The sequence below is a fragment of the Entelurus aequoreus genome, linkage group LG03, assembly GCF_033978785.1.
Source record: "Entelurus aequoreus isolate RoL-2023_Sb linkage group LG03, RoL_Eaeq_v1.1, whole genome shotgun sequence".
NCBI lineage: Eukaryota > Metazoa > Chordata > Actinopteri > Syngnathiformes > Syngnathidae > Entelurus > Entelurus aequoreus.
This window is the reverse complement of record NC_084733.1, coordinates 84,882,090-84,899,644: the sequence shown is the minus strand read 5'-3', so window position 1 is coordinate 84,899,644 and position 17,555 is coordinate 84,882,090. Positions and strand designations below refer to the sequence as shown.

At 39.7% G+C, this 17,555-nt stretch overlaps 1 protein-coding gene across 4 annotated transcripts in view; it reads right to left on the bottom strand.

Moving 5' to 3' along the window:
• LOC133647009 (CUGBP Elav-like family member 2) overlaps positions 1-17,555 on the bottom strand; it is a 72,729-nt gene that overhangs the window by 33,169 nt on the left and 22,005 nt on the right. For all 4 annotated transcript variants that reach the window (XR_009825411.1, XM_062043041.1, XM_062043042.1 and 1 more), the window contains exon 2: positions 12,003-12,193. Coding sequence is in view for 3 of the 4 variants with exons in the window: in XM_062043041.1 (XP_061899025.1) it covers positions 12,003-12,193 (191 nt within the window). In the remaining variant the exon portion in view is untranslated. The remainder of the gene's footprint in view (positions 1-12,002; positions 12,194-17,555) is intronic.

Genomic DNA, 17,555 nt, shown 5'->3' with positions numbered 1-17,555 from the left:
CAACAAAATAAGCTAAATAAAGGAATGTCCAATGTTTGGAAAATACGACGGGATATGCTGATGCCGAAGACGGACATTTTTACCCATTGGTGTTTAAAAAAAACAAAAAAAACTGTCCACATTAAAAAAAAAATTCATCAATACTAGCTACGTTATATGAAAAAATGTAAGTGCCATCATGTGTACATCATCTTTAAAATCTGAACTAGATGTCGCTTTTTCCACTTCTGTTACGATACCGATAATTGAGCTTGTGTATTGACCGATACCGATAGTTGTATTGTTTTGTGTGGAATGTTAAAAAAAACCTTGATCAACTGAAATTAGTCAAACAGAGAAATATTGTAAGTATGAACAACTATTTATTAACCGTCTGGACTTATGGCGTCTTTAAAGGGGAACTGCATTTTTTTTGGGAACTTTGCTTATCGTTCACAATCATTATGAGACAAGAACACGTCTTTTTTTTTAGGATTTTAGAGATAAAAAAAACACTTGAAAGATGCGGCTAATGAGTCACCGTTGTAGGCTTCAAAGTTTCTACAACAACTTCAAAACCCTCCAACATTTTGAATAAACCCTGCAAGTAGGGCTGGGCGATATGGCTTTTTTTAAATATCTCGATATTTTTAGGCCATATCGCATTACACGATATATATCTCGATATTTTGCCATAGCCTTGAATGAACACTTGATGCATATAATCACAGCAGTATGATGATTCTATGTGTCTACATTAAAACATTCTTCTTCATACCGCATTAATATATGCTCATTTTAAACTTTCATGCAGAGAGGGAAATCACAACTAAAAGTGTATTTATTAAACAGTTAAGCAGTGGCACAAACATTCGTGTCATTTCCAAAACAGAAAGTGCACTTTTGTGCATGATGTCACTAAGATGACATATCAAAACACTAAATTAAAGTGCACTTTTTGTACAGAACGCCACTACAATAGTTAAAAACAAATAAAGTGCACTTTTGTGCATGATGTCACAAGATATTTCAATAACTGTCAAATAAAAATTAGCTGCATAGTAGGAAATCAAATAGTGTTATGTCCTTTGCTATGTGGTAGGTTCCTGCGGACGTTATCTCCTTCTGTTGTTGACTATTTCTTTCATGCGGTGTTGATCTGGAAATGGTTGCCTCGGCATTTTGTTGGTGTGGCACCGAACGGAGATGTTGACATGCAGAGTTTCACACACTCTTCATTCTCTCGCAGGTGACTTTTCAAATGATGCTACACATTAGCAGTAATGCTACTTTTTGTAGCAACGCTTTTGCCCCACACTTGACAAATTACGGTTGTCTGTTCGACATCTTCCCGCTTGAAGCCAAACCACCGCCAGACGATGGACCCCCTGCTGTTTTTCTTGGGAATTAATTCTTCCTTCATTTGTTACCAGATTCGCACCTTCTTTCTCTCGTATTACCACTCGCGCCACGTTACCCATGATGCTACCTCTCTGCTCCGTGAGGGCGTATACGCATGTAAGAATGTGCGCTTGTTTTATGTCTCTGTGAGAAGGAGAAACAATAAAGAGTGATAAAAGCCTGTAGTTAGGGATGATGCTCGAAACCGGTTTTCCCGGTTGTTCGATAAGAAAAGAATCGAGTCCTCGGACTCTAATTCCTTTTTGAGAACCAGTACCCGTTATCGAGACCACTATAGTAAAGAAAAAGAGTTGGTTCTTTATTCGAATGCCTGGGAACGTATCCCAAATGGGCAATGTTATGCCCATTTGATTGTAGACTCTTACTGACACCTTGTGGTGATATGAAAATACTATGCGTCATTAGTCTGGCCACTTCCGGGTTGGCGAGTCAGTTCAGTTCATGAGACAATTGTGAAGTAGACAAGTTGCGTTAGTTATTATAAGCCTTGGAAAAGATAAGTCTGTAAGTAAACTGTTTAACTTGTTTATGTAACTCAATATTAAGGTGGAAAGTGGTTAAATTTAAAACTAAGATGTTTATTAAAAAATGATTTTTGTGTAGTTTCAATGGATGATTTGAAGACTTAAAATGGCTGCCAGTCGAGTATTTCCACCATCAAAATAGTTTCAACAATCAGAAGTATTTGTTTGATGATAGTACTGTATATTTGTGTGAAGCTAATATTTTTTATATATTGTGTATTCAATTTGAGTATGTTAATTGAATCACATAGCTTATACATTTGTCATTGTGTGTATTTCAGTTTATAAAAAAAAAAAAAAAACAGTCCAGTGCAAGACAAAAGTAAAGATAGGAAAAGACAAAGTAAGATCAACAACAATAAAGAGCCTAAATGGATTAATCTGCTTTGGAACTTTATTAGACGTCTTGGATTGTTTGTTAGCTGTCTGCCTGTGTGTGTAGTTAGTATGTTCCAATAGCAGCAGAAGTGCACTTTTTGGAGAGCTGCATTATTTTCAGTTTCGTGCACAAGGGACTGATTTGATTTAACACTATATTATTTATACACCTATAGTGATCACAGAGACAGTCAATATTTATTTATTTTATTTTATTCTTATAAAATAAAAGTGAGCTTTTGTTAAACCAAATATTGTGTTTTTTCCATATACAACAACCTATGTGGATTCGATAAGAGAATCGATAAGGAATCGGTTCGATAAGAGGATTCGATAATAGGCTCGAACTCGATAATTTCTTATCAAACATCATCCCTACCTGTAGTGCAATGCCCGCAGCTAAAAGCAACTGCGTGAGAACGTATACTCGAATATCACGATAGTCATTTTCTATATCGCACAGAGACAAACCCGCGATGTATCGAGTATATTCGATATATCGCCCAGCCCTACGAGAGTATACGCCAGGCTTGACATGGTTTGGAGGCCGCTGTGTGGCCATGACTGTCAGGAGGCCCACGGGTCAAGACAGTCCATGCATACAGACAGAGCGCTCCTGTCAATTCAAACTCAAACGTACATTCATTCAAGCAAATTGCATGAAAAAAAAAATGCAGGAGAGCTTGGGTGGGAGGAAGAAAGAGGTGGTGGGGGAAGCGGGCGGAAGAAAAGAGCAAGAGGGGTTGGGAGGAGGGGAAAAAGCCTCTCATCCTTCCGTCCCAGCAGACCGCCGGTGGCGTTCCAGCCTGTCAGTTTCACTGGGATGGGGAAGTGGAGCACTGCAGCGTCTCTGACCTACATAGTGTGTATTATGCCGTTACTGGAGCTCCCCGTGCCGCGGGGAGGGGGGGCTGCTGAACCCGAATACGCGTCGAGACGCTTTCTGCCCTCCTCGCCCACAAACGTCGCTTACGGAGCTTTCAGATGATTTTTTTTGTTGTTGTCGTTGACCCGCATTTGACAGACTGAAAACAGATGCGGTTTAACTAAATAATCACACAAACCGATTACCTAAGAGAGACGGCTGTTTTATCTGTTCTGCAAATGAACATAAGCCCCCCTGCCACCTCCCAGTGGCAGTGAGATTTTGGGGAAAGGTGTCTGGGGCGGTGGAGACATGTAGAGATGGCGCCGGCAGGATATCCACCTCACACAGACCGCCGTGATTGGGTCAGATTAGCTATTAGAATACATTAACATGTCAATAGGCCGTCGCAGCTGAAACGCCACATAGAACCAGGAAGAGGAGGAGGAAGTGCTCGGGGGCCGTGGGGGGAAGGCTGAAAATAAGGAGCCTTTGAACTCCCACTCAGTGAACACAAGGGGGAGGACGTCCAAAATCTAGTGCAACACTGTGCTTTACACACCGACAGCTTGGACTGCACGATTGTATTTAGTGCCATTTACAAGGTCCCTAAGGAGTCTGTATAGGCTGTAGACTACAGACTAATAAATCACATTAACGACGCAACACAAATAGGTATTTTTTGTGCCTTTTCCCTCTTCTGGATGGAGAAAAAGCTCGTAATTTTGGACGGCCCGCTAAAAATGCGTCCACAAGCACCGCCAGGTGTGCATTAAGTGTTCACTTCTGCTCGACCGGTCGTAATCTTTCCCTGAGCTCACTGTAAACAAACACAGTGTGGTCGATTAGTGCCGTGCAATGTATTGGTGGATATATTGTAGTACGACATTTTTGGGTGGACAACAAGCTGGACTGGACTGTTAACACGGACCACTTGTGTACAGGAAAAGGACAGAGTAGGCTGTACTTCCTGAGGAGGCTGTGCTCCTTCAACATTTGCAAAAAAACTCTTGTGGATGTACTACCAGTCTGTGGTTGCCAGTGTTCTGTTCTACATCGTAGTGTGCTGGAGTGCATCTAAGGACAGCTCCAGACTAGAGAAACTGATCAGGCGGGCCGGCTCTACGATCGGAATAAAACTGGACTCACTGGTGACGGTGGCAGAGAAGAGGACTGTGGAAAAACTAGTGAGCATCATGGATGATGCCAGTCACCCTCTGCATACCGTTATCAGTAGCCAGAGGAGCCTGTTCAGTGCTAGACTGCTTCATCCCAAGTGCAGGACTAATAGACTTTCGTCCCACACGCCATCAGACTGTACAACTCCTTTGTGGGGGCCAGGGGGGTACTAGGATGACAGGGGATGCAAAACAATAACATATACCCCCATTATTTATTTTTTAAATTATATCTCAAATCTGTACACTGCTGCTGGAATTTTTATTTTCCTGAGGGACCTCTCTTGAAGGAATCAATAAAATACTATCTATATTGTTCTCTATTGTTTATATCTGAATTTGGTAACTGCATTTTTATTTTCCTGAGGGACCTCTCTTGAAGGAATCAATAAAATACTATCTATATTGTTCTCTATTGCTTATATCTGAATTTGGTAACTGCCGCAACACTGCTACTTTGCGGTAGCATTTTTACGTCACTTGAAAGACCTTCATGGCGAGAGCACGGATGTCGACAACGATTCAGTCTATATGTTGAAGAGGTTCATTTAGCCTACTAATGTGTATTTATAAGTGGTTGATTTATATAGGCTAGTATATAGTTGCAGTCTGCTACTAACAGAGGGGAAGCATGGAAGCTAAACTAACAAAACTCGAATAGGAGTTAGTGCAAAAAGAGGGAAAATTCGAGCAAACTGCACTTTTTAGGGGGGGGAACTTTGCCTGTCGTGCACAATCATAAAAGACAGATAATTTTTTTTAAATGTAATCTGTGCCAATGTTACAGCGGACATCAGGAACAAGAGCTGGGCTGTTGACTCAAGAGAAGCCTCGTTTTGGTGTGACGTCATAGGTCAGTCGGAAAAGCAATACATTCACAGGGCTCGAATTTAACCGGGGAAACTGCCGCGACTGCCCTAGTCTATCGTCGTAAGCCATAAAAAATGTACCAACATTTGCGGCAAGAACATGCCGTGACCGCTCTTGACTTTTTAATTTTCCATAAAATTCCAGACGGTTAATAATACAGTCTAATTTTTTAATTACCGAAAACCCATCATTTATTAAGGCATTTTAGGCTGACCCACTTCAGCTGGAAAAACACGAGTGATGACCTCACGATTTATTGCCCACAAATGTAACTGCCGGCGACAAATTTCATCGTCAACATACCATTGCAGCCCTAATTTACAACGCATACGGCCACAGTTCTATTGTAATTTGTTTATGAGAAAGGGGGCAACAAAAGCACCAAATCCGTTGTAGGTCAACATATATATGGGACACATTGGCTCTTTTTTTAAACCAGCACAGGCTGCTTCGTGCTCACGCCAGAAATTGCTGTTAAAAAAAGTGTTGCAGTCCTTTAGAACAAATGATACTAAAAAAAAGATGGTATCAATGTAATTATTGCGCATTGGCATCAACTTAGTATTGAATTCAGTGTTTCCCACACATTCATTTATTTGTGGCGGCCCGCCACGAAAGAATTACGTCCACCACAAATAAAAATAAAAAATATATATATATTTTTTTTTTTGTCCTGTACAGCTTCTCAGGCAAATCATAAAGTTGATGTAGATGCCCATACAGGCTGTTCAGATTTACTTTACAAAAGAGAAGTGTAGGATACTTCTCCTGTTGCCTTATTTGTATTTGACCACTACTGTTTTCTGTTTATTTGTTACTGACTGTGGCAGGACACCTGTGCCTCTGTTTCACTTTATGTTGCTGGTAAATAATATGGTTGTAGTAGTAGGCTAAAGTTAAATTATTTAGTATGCACTAATTAAAGGGGCAGAGCTTTAAGAGACATTTTAGCTTTTATATTTTATAAGATATATTTTTTGTAAGAACCACAATTAATAAATATATTTCAGTGAATAACTTATTGTTCAAATCTGTATATAAATATGTACATAAAGTGTTGTAATTATATTGTAAAATAGATGGATGGATGATGGATGGATGGACGTTTAAAACAAAACTGTTATTAATTAGTAAGTATACATTTTTTGAGCCTTTTTAGAGAAAATCATATTGTAGTAAATTATGCAAATTACTCGATGATGTCATGGTGACCACGCCCATAGCCACGCCCCCACCGCCACAGGTATCTTGGCAGTTTATGGGAAACACTGGAATTAGATACATTTGACAAACCCATTGTATATATTTAAACAATTTTTTTTAAATACTAAATTGTGATATATATCATTATTGCGATATGAAATTACCTGTATCTAGATGTATGTTTGTCCATAACGTACAGCGCTGGTGTTGATTGTGTGAGATTTTTTTTCACTTCTTCAAAAGGAAGACATTTCGTGTCCGATGTGCTCCAAATGTACCACAAACATCGAACCTATCAGCCACCTCAAACGTCAGCCTAGCTACAACGATGTTTTGAAAGACTGAAAACACCTGCTACTAGAAAAGCCACATAAAAAAGTGCACATACACTACAGATAGATGGATAGATAGATAGTACTTTATTGATCTATCTGTAGTGTATGTGCCCTTTTTTGTGTGGCTTTTCTAGTAGCAGGTGTTTTCAGTCTTTCAAAACATCGTTGTAGCTAGGCTGACGATAACTAAAGCAATTCTATTTTTTTTATTTCCATTCATCGGTTGTCAGTATCGATCTGAAGAACGCAGGTAGTTGTATTGTATTGGTATCTGCTCGAAAAGCAATTTGTGCATACCTAATAAACGTGACGTTAACTTTGGCGCGTAGAGACAACACTCCCTGGACTGAAGAGTCTTATCCTTAATACAGGCTTTATGGAGTATTAAACATTTGATTTTAATTAAGTCTGGGAGATTTGCATTTTATTCACCTGGCATGCAGATAAGTCTCAACAATGTTGTCTCTAAAAAGAACTCGCATCTTTTAAACAAACCTTGTTTGTTGACCTGAACCTTCCTTTCCCAGAGACGCATCATCTGAACCACACCAGCGATTTAGGACACGCCACAAAGACTGTAAAGTCACTGGTCACAATTGAGACAAGAGTCCAGAACTAACCTGGTCTGACCATGACCACAACAACTCACGGGTGGATAATTGCCTTCGACCTGACAGAGCCAGTCAAGCGTCCGGCAAATTTTAACCTAAGCGACATTGTCCAACCGACAATTGTTGGAGTTCGTCCCCCAGCAGCTAGTTAAAGGAGACAGAATGCTTCTCGTCGCATTTTGCAGCCTGGCAGTTTTCTACTCCACTGCACTGTCTCCAACATCTCATTACCACCGCGTATGGAAGTCAAAAGAGGAGTGGGGTACCAAAAATAACTGACCATTAATGGACAACTTTTTGGCTACTTTCTGCTGCGACACCAAAAGGGTGACACGATATACCAGGGCTATTCGAGAGTTCGGTTTAAAACTCGGAGCAACAAACGTTTATACAACTGATTCTTAGAAACAGCACAGCTGTCTATAAAGGATCTTTGACTAGTGTAAACAGTGCTGCATAATTCCATACATTTTAATTACGATCAGTAGGCATATCCGATAATATCGGACTGCCGATATTACCCGCCGATAAATGCTTTAAAATGTAATATCGGAAATGATCGATATCGGTTTAAAAATGATCGGTATCTGTTTCAAAAAGTAAAATGTATGACTTTTTAAACACCGATTGTACACGGACGTAGGGAGAAGTACAGGGCGCCAATAAACCTTAAAAGGCACTGTCTTTGCGTGCCGGCCCAGTCAAATAATATCTACGGCTTTTCACACACACAAGTGAATGCAAGGCATACTTGGTCAACAGCCACACAGGTCACACTGAGGGTGACCGTATAAACAACTTTAACACTGTTACAAATATGCGCCACACTGTGAACCCACACCAAACAAGAATGACTGGGGTGTGGGACTTCTGGGACAAGTTTAGGAAGTGACGTGTGTTGCGGGGGTGAAACATTGTGTTGGTTTCCGCGGGGATAGCGAGCCATGGGGATTGAGCTTGTAGTAGTAGCATACTGCATTTTATGAGAAAAAGCTATTTTGAACTTATTCCCAATCAACTGATTACAAACGGCACGATTCCAACAAGTGTTACCTCCAGTCCAAACACTTGTCTCCGAGCTTCCCCGGACGCACAACAACACTTCCTCAATCTCCGCCAGTCACCTTTCAGGCACGGACGGTGTGTTTACAAACATGGGAAAAACTGACATCAAATCCAAGCCACACAAACATAAAACATTAACACCAGCTAGTCGTTACAGTATGAATTGATATATATAGTTATTATTTGCGATTAATTGATATATACAGGTATAGCTTATTATTTGCAATTAATTGATATATACAGGTATAGCCTATTATTTGCGCACTATTGACAAGTGATGTACCAAAAACTCAACCACGAAAAAAAAAAGACTGATTACTGCCGAAACCGGATTTAAACAAAACGCAAGCCATTCTTTCTGGACTGTTGTCAGCATGTCTGTGATGTGGACGTAATTTTATAACATCCCAGACATACCCGCGGACAGTCATCTACATCTGCAAATATTAAGAGAGCAGTGGCAGCTTTGAAAGAGAGAAAGTCCAACTGGAGCAACAGCGCCAAGCAAGTGTGCCGTCATGCCCCGCCGCAGCTCGCCTCTTTCGTCAGGGACATGGAGGGACAGAAGTAATCTTAGTATAAAAGTAAAGTACATTTTATAATGACACCAGAAAAAGATGCTAGATTTGTTGCTAGTTAAGTAAAACAAAAAACTCATTAAGTGTCTAGACACTTGAAAAAACCTCAAAGTACATTGTACAATAAGCAGCAACAATTGAAAATTTGGCAAAACAATTAAAAAATATGTCAATACTAAATAACAGATTGGTTTTTAAATGTATATATACTTTTTTTGAGCCTTTTTAAAAGAAAAAGAATTAGCAAATTACTCTATGACATCTTAGTGACCACCCCCCATAAGCACAGGTGTATTGGCAGTCTCGGGGAAACCCTGAAATGTATGATTAGGTCGAGCGGCGGTGTTCCGTTGACGACGCGCGGGCCACCCACAGAACATGGCTGTCTTTATATGGACCAGAAGAAAAAAAAACATCTAAAATGGATGAATAGAGCTAAATTCATGTAATTAGAGAACGCTGAAATTTTAATACAAATAATCAACTAAAACAAAAGATTTGTCTTTAAATTTATTACGTTTATTTAGCCTTTTTGTTAGACTATTTAATTACAAACTAAATAATGATGTCACATTTATTCGCCATGCTCCCCTCCTCCTCCGGGACCCTATTTCCACAAGTAGATTGCTGACCTGTGGGAAAAACTATGATTTTACCCATCATAATAATGATATTATAGTTACAAAAATAATCATGATTATTATTTTGGCCATAACCGCACAGCCTTAGTAAACAATGTACGTTTTAATTTAGTAATAACACGCTGGTGAAATAAAATATATATATAGTATAGAAAAGCCTTGCATTGCTATACTAAACAATATTAGAACAAAAGCAAATGGAGAACTGTTTCAGTTTAAGCCTGTTAATTGGCAAACTATATGCCATCGAGCTGGTATGATGTCAGGATATTTACATTATTGATGCGCACCCTCTACAGTGGAAACGCTAGCGTGATTTATTCATCTGAAACATACCAAACTGTACTTTGGTGCTATATTGCAACCTGAACTCAAACATGCATGCAAAGGAAGCTCCATAGATGCGATAGGTAGCCTTGATTTTTAGTCAACGCTGCTCTTAAAGCCCAGCACAGTCAAGTAAAAGTAAAAGGAAAATCTTTCTCTAATGCGGCTTATGGAAATGGGTTTTAAGACTCGCTGAATGCTGTCATCTGGAAGCACAACATGGCTGTGCTGCAAGAGCAGACAAGCAATGTTGTTCATTGCCCGGGGGGAATTGTGCAGAAATGTGACCGAGGGTGATAGATGGCAACGAGCGGGTTCATGTCGCATTTTCAGGCATGTGATTTGACCACAATGAAAAAGACTGAAAACATTTCCGGGGGTCTGGGGGACGAAGGCCCCCAGCCAGGTCCAGTGCCCTGGTGGGGGGACAAGGGGGGCAACGTCCCCCGAAGCTCCTGGTTTTTCACCAATTTAACATGCTAAAATTAACAAAGACAGCACCATTTGAAGAAAATATTTTAGTGTTTAAAGACATGAAAACATCATTAATAGAACATACATAACCCAATTATAATAATGAATCACTGTATATGGTTCAGTTCCAACAGTATTTAGTCACTAATATTTACATCTTGTGTTAATTTCACATCCACAGGTGTCACATTGATCAGTGATATTATCTACAGTTTATTTACAGTATTACCACATTACTTCAGTTCACTTCACACATTAGCTTTCTGAGAGCCCTAACATGAGCCTTCCTTGCAAATTTCTGAGCAGCCTGCATTTTCCTTTTGGTCTCTGCTTTTGTAGCTTCTTTTTTGGATAAATATAACAAAATACCAAATGTAAACATTTCATTCTTTTCGCCAAAATAGGATATAAATTTATGAAAATAATTAAACATGTTTAGTATTGTTTACTCATATTTGAAAATAGGAAATAATAATAATGTGAGAACACTGACATATTGCATGAAACAAGTGTGAAAATATTTACCTTCAAGATTGTTACACCACTGACAAAAGTTTCAAGAGACTACATAAGAACTTAATATTACAAAATAGTATTATATGCAAATTTATTTCAAATAAATTGTTAACTGGAATCAATAATGCGACTCTTTGAATTTCTGTAATTTCATAATATATTTTCACGTGGCTTTTTATTTTTAGAAAAACCCGTTTATATTTCGCAAAGCAATAATTGGTTAATATTTAAAACAAACATGCGTATTTCGCAAGCAAATATTTTTTAGCTTACCTCATTATTAACAACCCTGTCTGCAACTGAAGTGGGTTGTGGGTGGATCTTTCCTCTCGATGTCACTTTCGGTTGACATCCAAAAGTACCAGCTAGTGAAAAGTTTGTTTTCCTTGCTTCAAGTTGTTTCATATGTTTTTGCCGTTTCGCATGTACTTCCAATGCCTTGAAACCTCTTGATCCATAGTCAATATTATCATGACAACACATGCACAAAACCTTTCCGGGACGATCGATTTTCCGAATAAAATCACCGAACAAAGTCGTAACTTCCTTCTTCCCAACAGTATCAGTGATTTCCCTTTCCATCCAGTCCCATCGAAACTTATTTTTGACATGTTTATCAATTTCTTTTACTCGTAAAGCGTCCTTTCTCTCGAGAACCGACATCGTTTACATATGGAAAATGGCGGTAATAACCATTATGAATGATGACGTTATTAACGTCATCATTCATAACAGATGTCCTGATTGGTCACAAGGAACATATCGACCAATCAACTACGGCATAATATAAACTACGTCTCGAATCTTGATTTAGGGTCGGGGAAAAAAACGGAAAAACGGGAGATAATTTTTTTTTTCCCCCGAGATTAAAAAAGACGGAATTCCGACTTTAGACGGAAAAATCACATGCCTGCATTTTAACAAGACACATTCAAGACACCACTGCCTTATGTTCCATCTACGTGGACTCCTGGATGTTTGCTAGTTACTGTAGGTTCAAGGGGCGTGGGGAATAATACTACAGCGGGAATCCTACCTTTGCTCTGAGGGGGGTTCTGGGTGCGATCGCGGAGGATGTTGATCTGGTGCACAGCTCCAAAAGGTTCAAAAAGCTCTTTGAGTTCTGTTTCTGACCAGGAGCGAGGGATCTGACCCACAAACATCTTGATGGAGTCTGGGTCTGGCTGATCCAAGTTTTCCAAAGACCCATTCATCTTGCTGCCGTTGCTGGGGGAAAAAAAATAATAACAATAAGCAGGTGAAAATCCTGTTAATAAAACCTAGCATTAAAATCCTTCCTTAGAGCTGCAATAGCTGAATTGGAAACCGGTCATGTGTATTTAAAGAGGACAATTTCAAATCCATTATATTTCCTGCAAGTTTCTGATAAAGGATGACTTTCACTGTAAAGTCCTCAAGAGCATCAGTGGGTGGAAAGAGGTATACTTTTCTGAAGCACTTTCTATGGAGGAAGGAGAGATGCAAAGCCAAATGATTTTCTGCGCTCTTTAAAATGGCTATCATCAGATTAGACAAGCTTTCAGCTCTGTTTACAAAGAAAGCCCTAGAAACAAAAAAAAAAACGCACCCAGACCTTGACATCAGGTTCACGTCATGCACGACTTCAAAGACCGGCGCATTGATTTGATTAGCTGTGACGTACCACACAATACAAAACGTGTTAAAAATCACAATAAAAAAGGCTGAGTTTTAGCTCAACGCTAATCTATAATTTCATTAATAATTTATTGCTCGGGTACATGTCATGTTCTCAAATATATAAGCATAGTGCCATGCATAAAGGCCTTTCAGCCACATTTTAATTGATGTCAGGAAAATGGCCATTCTGCACACTTAATTGAATGTGTCATTTACATAACATTTTCTTTAATAGGGCATGACATTGGTTTGAAGTACTGGAGACTATAAAAAGGTAGCATATAAAAAGGGATAGCAACCTCGTTACAGACATGTCAGTACCATGAGCTCTGAAGTATTTCTGCAACGCTTCTGTTGGAAGGAAAACGATCAGCATGGACGTTCGTCATGGTGGCTTGTGCCCCATTTGATCAGTTTTCATAACCGAGCTGTTCTATGTAGTGATTTGAGAGTTTAAAAAAAAGCAGTGATAGAAGTGACTGAAATGGTAAATTGTGCCATTTTCCATTGAAGGGGGGGAAGCCTTTGTGACAGAGAATTTAAACTACATCATACTGCTTTGCTAAGGAAAATAAAACACAAAGCCTTCCAAGTACTGCTGGTGACAGGTAAAGAGGCCGGAACTAAATCTATGTACTTGACAGAGAAAAACTGTGTTTGGCGTTAGGCACCAAAACACAATGAGGATTAAGAGGCGCCAAATACAACACGAAAAGATTTCATAAATCAGGGCTATTCAATTATAATCTTGCCCATGAATGACTTCAGACCGACCTCAAGTTCAGTCCAAAGCTTGAGTGTACCTAAAATCTTTAAAGTAGGTCTTTAAAAAAAGCAAATAGGTATTTATATTCCTTTTTGCAGTATGTTCTTACAAACCCCAGCGAGCACTCCTGTCACACGGTGGTAAGATACAGCAGAGTCTGGCATTGACATTACAGTGTTGACGTTAACCCACTTTTTGCGTCTTTTTACGCATTAAAATCAGAAACGACGCAAATTTCCGGAAGCCCGCTGACTGTGCGTTATGATAAACACGCATGAGTCGCCAGGATCTGCTTTTTAATCGATAAACTTATCAGATTTAAATTGTATTATCTATAGCAGGGGTGTCAAAAGTGTGACCCGGAGGCCATTTGCGGCCCGCAGCTAATGTTTTAAAGGCCCACGGCACATTCTAAAAATACTATTAAAATAAACAAAAACATAAAAGTGGAATTTAAAAAAAGCTTACGGATGAAATATAATTTAGAAAAAGTTGCACTGTTGAATAACAAAACTGTTTTTTTTCTTTAAAACTGTCTTTGCTCAAAACATAAGGACTCAAAATCAATGTTTTTATGAATTATTGACCAATCCAAGGCACAAATATCAATTACACTTTGAATAATATTTTTCTTGGAAGATTTTGCATATTTTTGTGTGTTTGCAATAAAAAAAACAGTTTTCTTTGACAAAAAACATACCGGTAATAAAAACTTAGAATTGACTGATAGAGCTGAAGTTGATGTAGACTCTATAGAGATTTAAGCTTTAAATAATGCATGTATGCCCTGGCACACCATTATCATCATTTCATGACCCAAGCAAAAAAAGTGCACTTTTACACTGAAATAAATACACCTATAATTTATTTCATACAGATACAGAAATAACTACCAACAGTGGTAAAGTTTAGATCCATGAAGGAAAGAAGAAAGTGAATTTATAACTGCATAAATTTACATATGCATATACATTTGTTTTCTTTTGTATTTTAATTTTTTTTATGAATTAAGTAACATTTATGACAAACCTTTTTCCAAAACAATATAGAATGTGAGATATAACAGGATAATTCATACATTTATCATTTATTTTCAAAACGCTTACAAAAAAATGGGACCACAAAAATTTATTGTGGGGCCCCATTTTTATGACTTGATGGGGTCCCTGGATCCCATTTTGAAAATTTCTATCGCCAACACTCCATTATATACAAAACGAGATCAATAGGGAGGGTTTAATTGAATAGCCCTTCCACATACAGTATATAGCCTGAAATATTAGTCAAATAATAATATAAAATATTTTGAACACAGACCTTTGGACGCGAGCCATCCATCTCTTACAAATGGAGCCCAGACGTTCAGCAGAAACACCAAACTCCTTGAGGGATTTCAATGACATGCTAACAAATAACACTTCCGCTCACTCGCTTCTCTGAAATCCAACTCCACGCTTGGCTATGAAAGCTTTTATCCCCACAGCACCGACGACATAGCCGAGTGACTCAGGAACAGTGGGGGCCCCGGCCCCCTCCGCAAGCCACTAAGCAGGCACAGCAAAGCTTTAAGAGCTCCACGAATCGCTAGTTCGCGAGACTTTTGCGCCGCATTTCCTTTCCTCAGGGCGCTGAGGCGATGGTACAGGGAGTAACCTACAGCATCTTCTGCACCGCGGGGGAACAATCACACATTGTTCCCCACACCGACGAACACTATTCACCACTCCGCTACAAGCACAATGGGCCAACACAGGGGGGCCGCCGCGGAATACATGGAAGGTTACGTCTGCTGAGGCGCTGGCATGTGACACCCTTTCACCGGTTTTGTCTTCAGTGCTCGGTCGCCATTTTACTTTAGGAAAGAAATATGAATATAAAACCAGTCTGTGAACAAAAGGGGATTTATACAAAAATGAATACCAACCACAAGTAAATTTATCTTCTATATTCCGAGTGCAGCTGGAATAGGCTCTAGCCCACCCGTGACCTGGAAGGGACGGATATAAAGCGCATCCGGAAAGTATTCAGAGCGCTTTACTTTTTCCACATTTTGCTATGTCACAGCCTTATTCCAAAATAGGATACATTTTTTATTTTTTATGTTGCAAATTTATTAAAAATGAAAAAAAACATCACATGCACTGTATTTTTCGGACTATAAGTCGCAGTTTTTTTTTCATAGTTTGACCGTGGGTGCGACTTATACTCAGGAGCGACTTATGTGTGAAATTATTAGCACATTACCGTAAAATATCAAATATTATTTAGCTCATTCACGTAAGAGACTAGATGTATAAGATTTCATGGGATTTAGCGATTAGGAGTGACAGATTGTTTGGTAAACGTATAGCATGTTCTATGTTATAGTGATTTGAATGACTCTTACCATAATATGTTACGTTAACGTACCAGGCACGTTCTCAGTTGGTTATTTATGCCTCATATAACGTACACTTATTCAGCCTGTTCACTATTCTTTTTTTTAATTGCCTTTCAAATGTCTATTCTTGGTGTTGGGTTTTATCAAATAAATTTCCCCAAAAAATGCGACTTATACTCCAGTGCGACTTATGTTTTTTTCCTTCTTTATTATGCATTTTCGGCCGGTGCGACTTATACTCCGAAAAATACGGTATATGAATACGTTTTCACAGTCTTTGCTCAATGCTTTGTTGATGTACCTTTGGGCAGGTGTGTTTCTTTTTGAAAACGATGCCACAAGCTTGGCACACTTATCTTTGGGCAGCACCGCTCAAGCTCCATCGGGTTGGACGTTTTTTTTTCAATTTTATCCATTCATCTTTCCCTCTATCCTGACTAGTCTCCCTGTTCCTGCTGCTGAAAAACAACCCCAGAACATGATGCTGCCACTATCGTGCTTCACTGTAAGAATGGTATTGGCCGGGTGATGAGCAGTGTCCGGTTTCCCCCAGTCTGAGAGTATTTCAGGTACATGTTGGCAAACTTTTTAATAAGAAATAGCTTCCGTCTGGCCCCGCCACCATACAGGCCTGATTTCCTTTCAAATGGGGGTTGAGGTGCAGGCAGCATACCCCTTCCCCTTCGAGCTGTCCTGGATGAAATTAAATTATTTTTTCCAATCATTTTGGAACTTGCAAGCATATTTCTTCTTCTTACTCGTCGTCACCATGTCTCTTCTTTGTTCTTCTGCTTCGTCTCCTTGAGCTCCAAAGGTCGTAGATGTTATTGTAGCTTCCCGGAAAAGTTAGTGCTGCAAGAGGTTCTGGGTATTTGTTCTGTTGTGTTTATGTTGTGTTACGGTGCGGATGTTCTCCCGAAATGTGTTTGTCATTCCTGTTGACAGTGTGGCGCATATTAGTAACAGTGTTAAAAGTTTTTTATACGGCCACCCACAGTGTGACATGTATAGCTGTTGACCAAGTATGCGTTGCATTCACTTGTGTGTGTGCTTGAAATTAACGTCATCATTAAACCAGTTAAAAGATCATACAACGTGTCAGCATTTCTTGACATCTTCGAGTAAAGACCATTGTTAAACCCGTCCAATGCTACATTATTATGTAACTGGGCCGGCACGCTGTTTATATGGAGGAAAAGCGGACGCCTGGACAGCATGCGGCTGTTAAGGGGTGAAGGTTTCAGGTGAGAGAGGACGCTAAAGGCACTGCCTTTAAAAGGCACGCCCACAATATTGTTGTTCGGGTGGAAATCGGGAGAAATTCCAGAGAATGGTTGCCCTTTTCGGGAGGGGCACTGAAATTCGGGAGTCTCTCGGGAAAATCGGGAGGGTTGGCAAGTATGCCCTGGACAAGTCGCCACCTCATCGAAGGGCCAACACAGATAGACAACATTCGCACTCGCATTCACCAATAGGGCCAATTTAGTGTTGCCAATCAACCTATCCCCAGGTGCATGTCTTTGGAGGTGGGAGGAAGCCGGAGTACCCGGAGGGAACCCACGCAGTCACGGGGAGAACATGCAAACTCCACACAGAGAGATCCCAAGCGCAGGATCGAATCCAGGCCCTTCGTACTGTGAGGCAGACGCACTAGCCCCTCTTTCACCGTGCTGCCCTATTTGGGAGTCTAATGATTACTATTATGAAAAGGTGCCAACTAGTAAACTGGTATGGTTATGCTGCTTAAAACTTGGTTCACTGTGTGTAACATATGGAGAATGGCA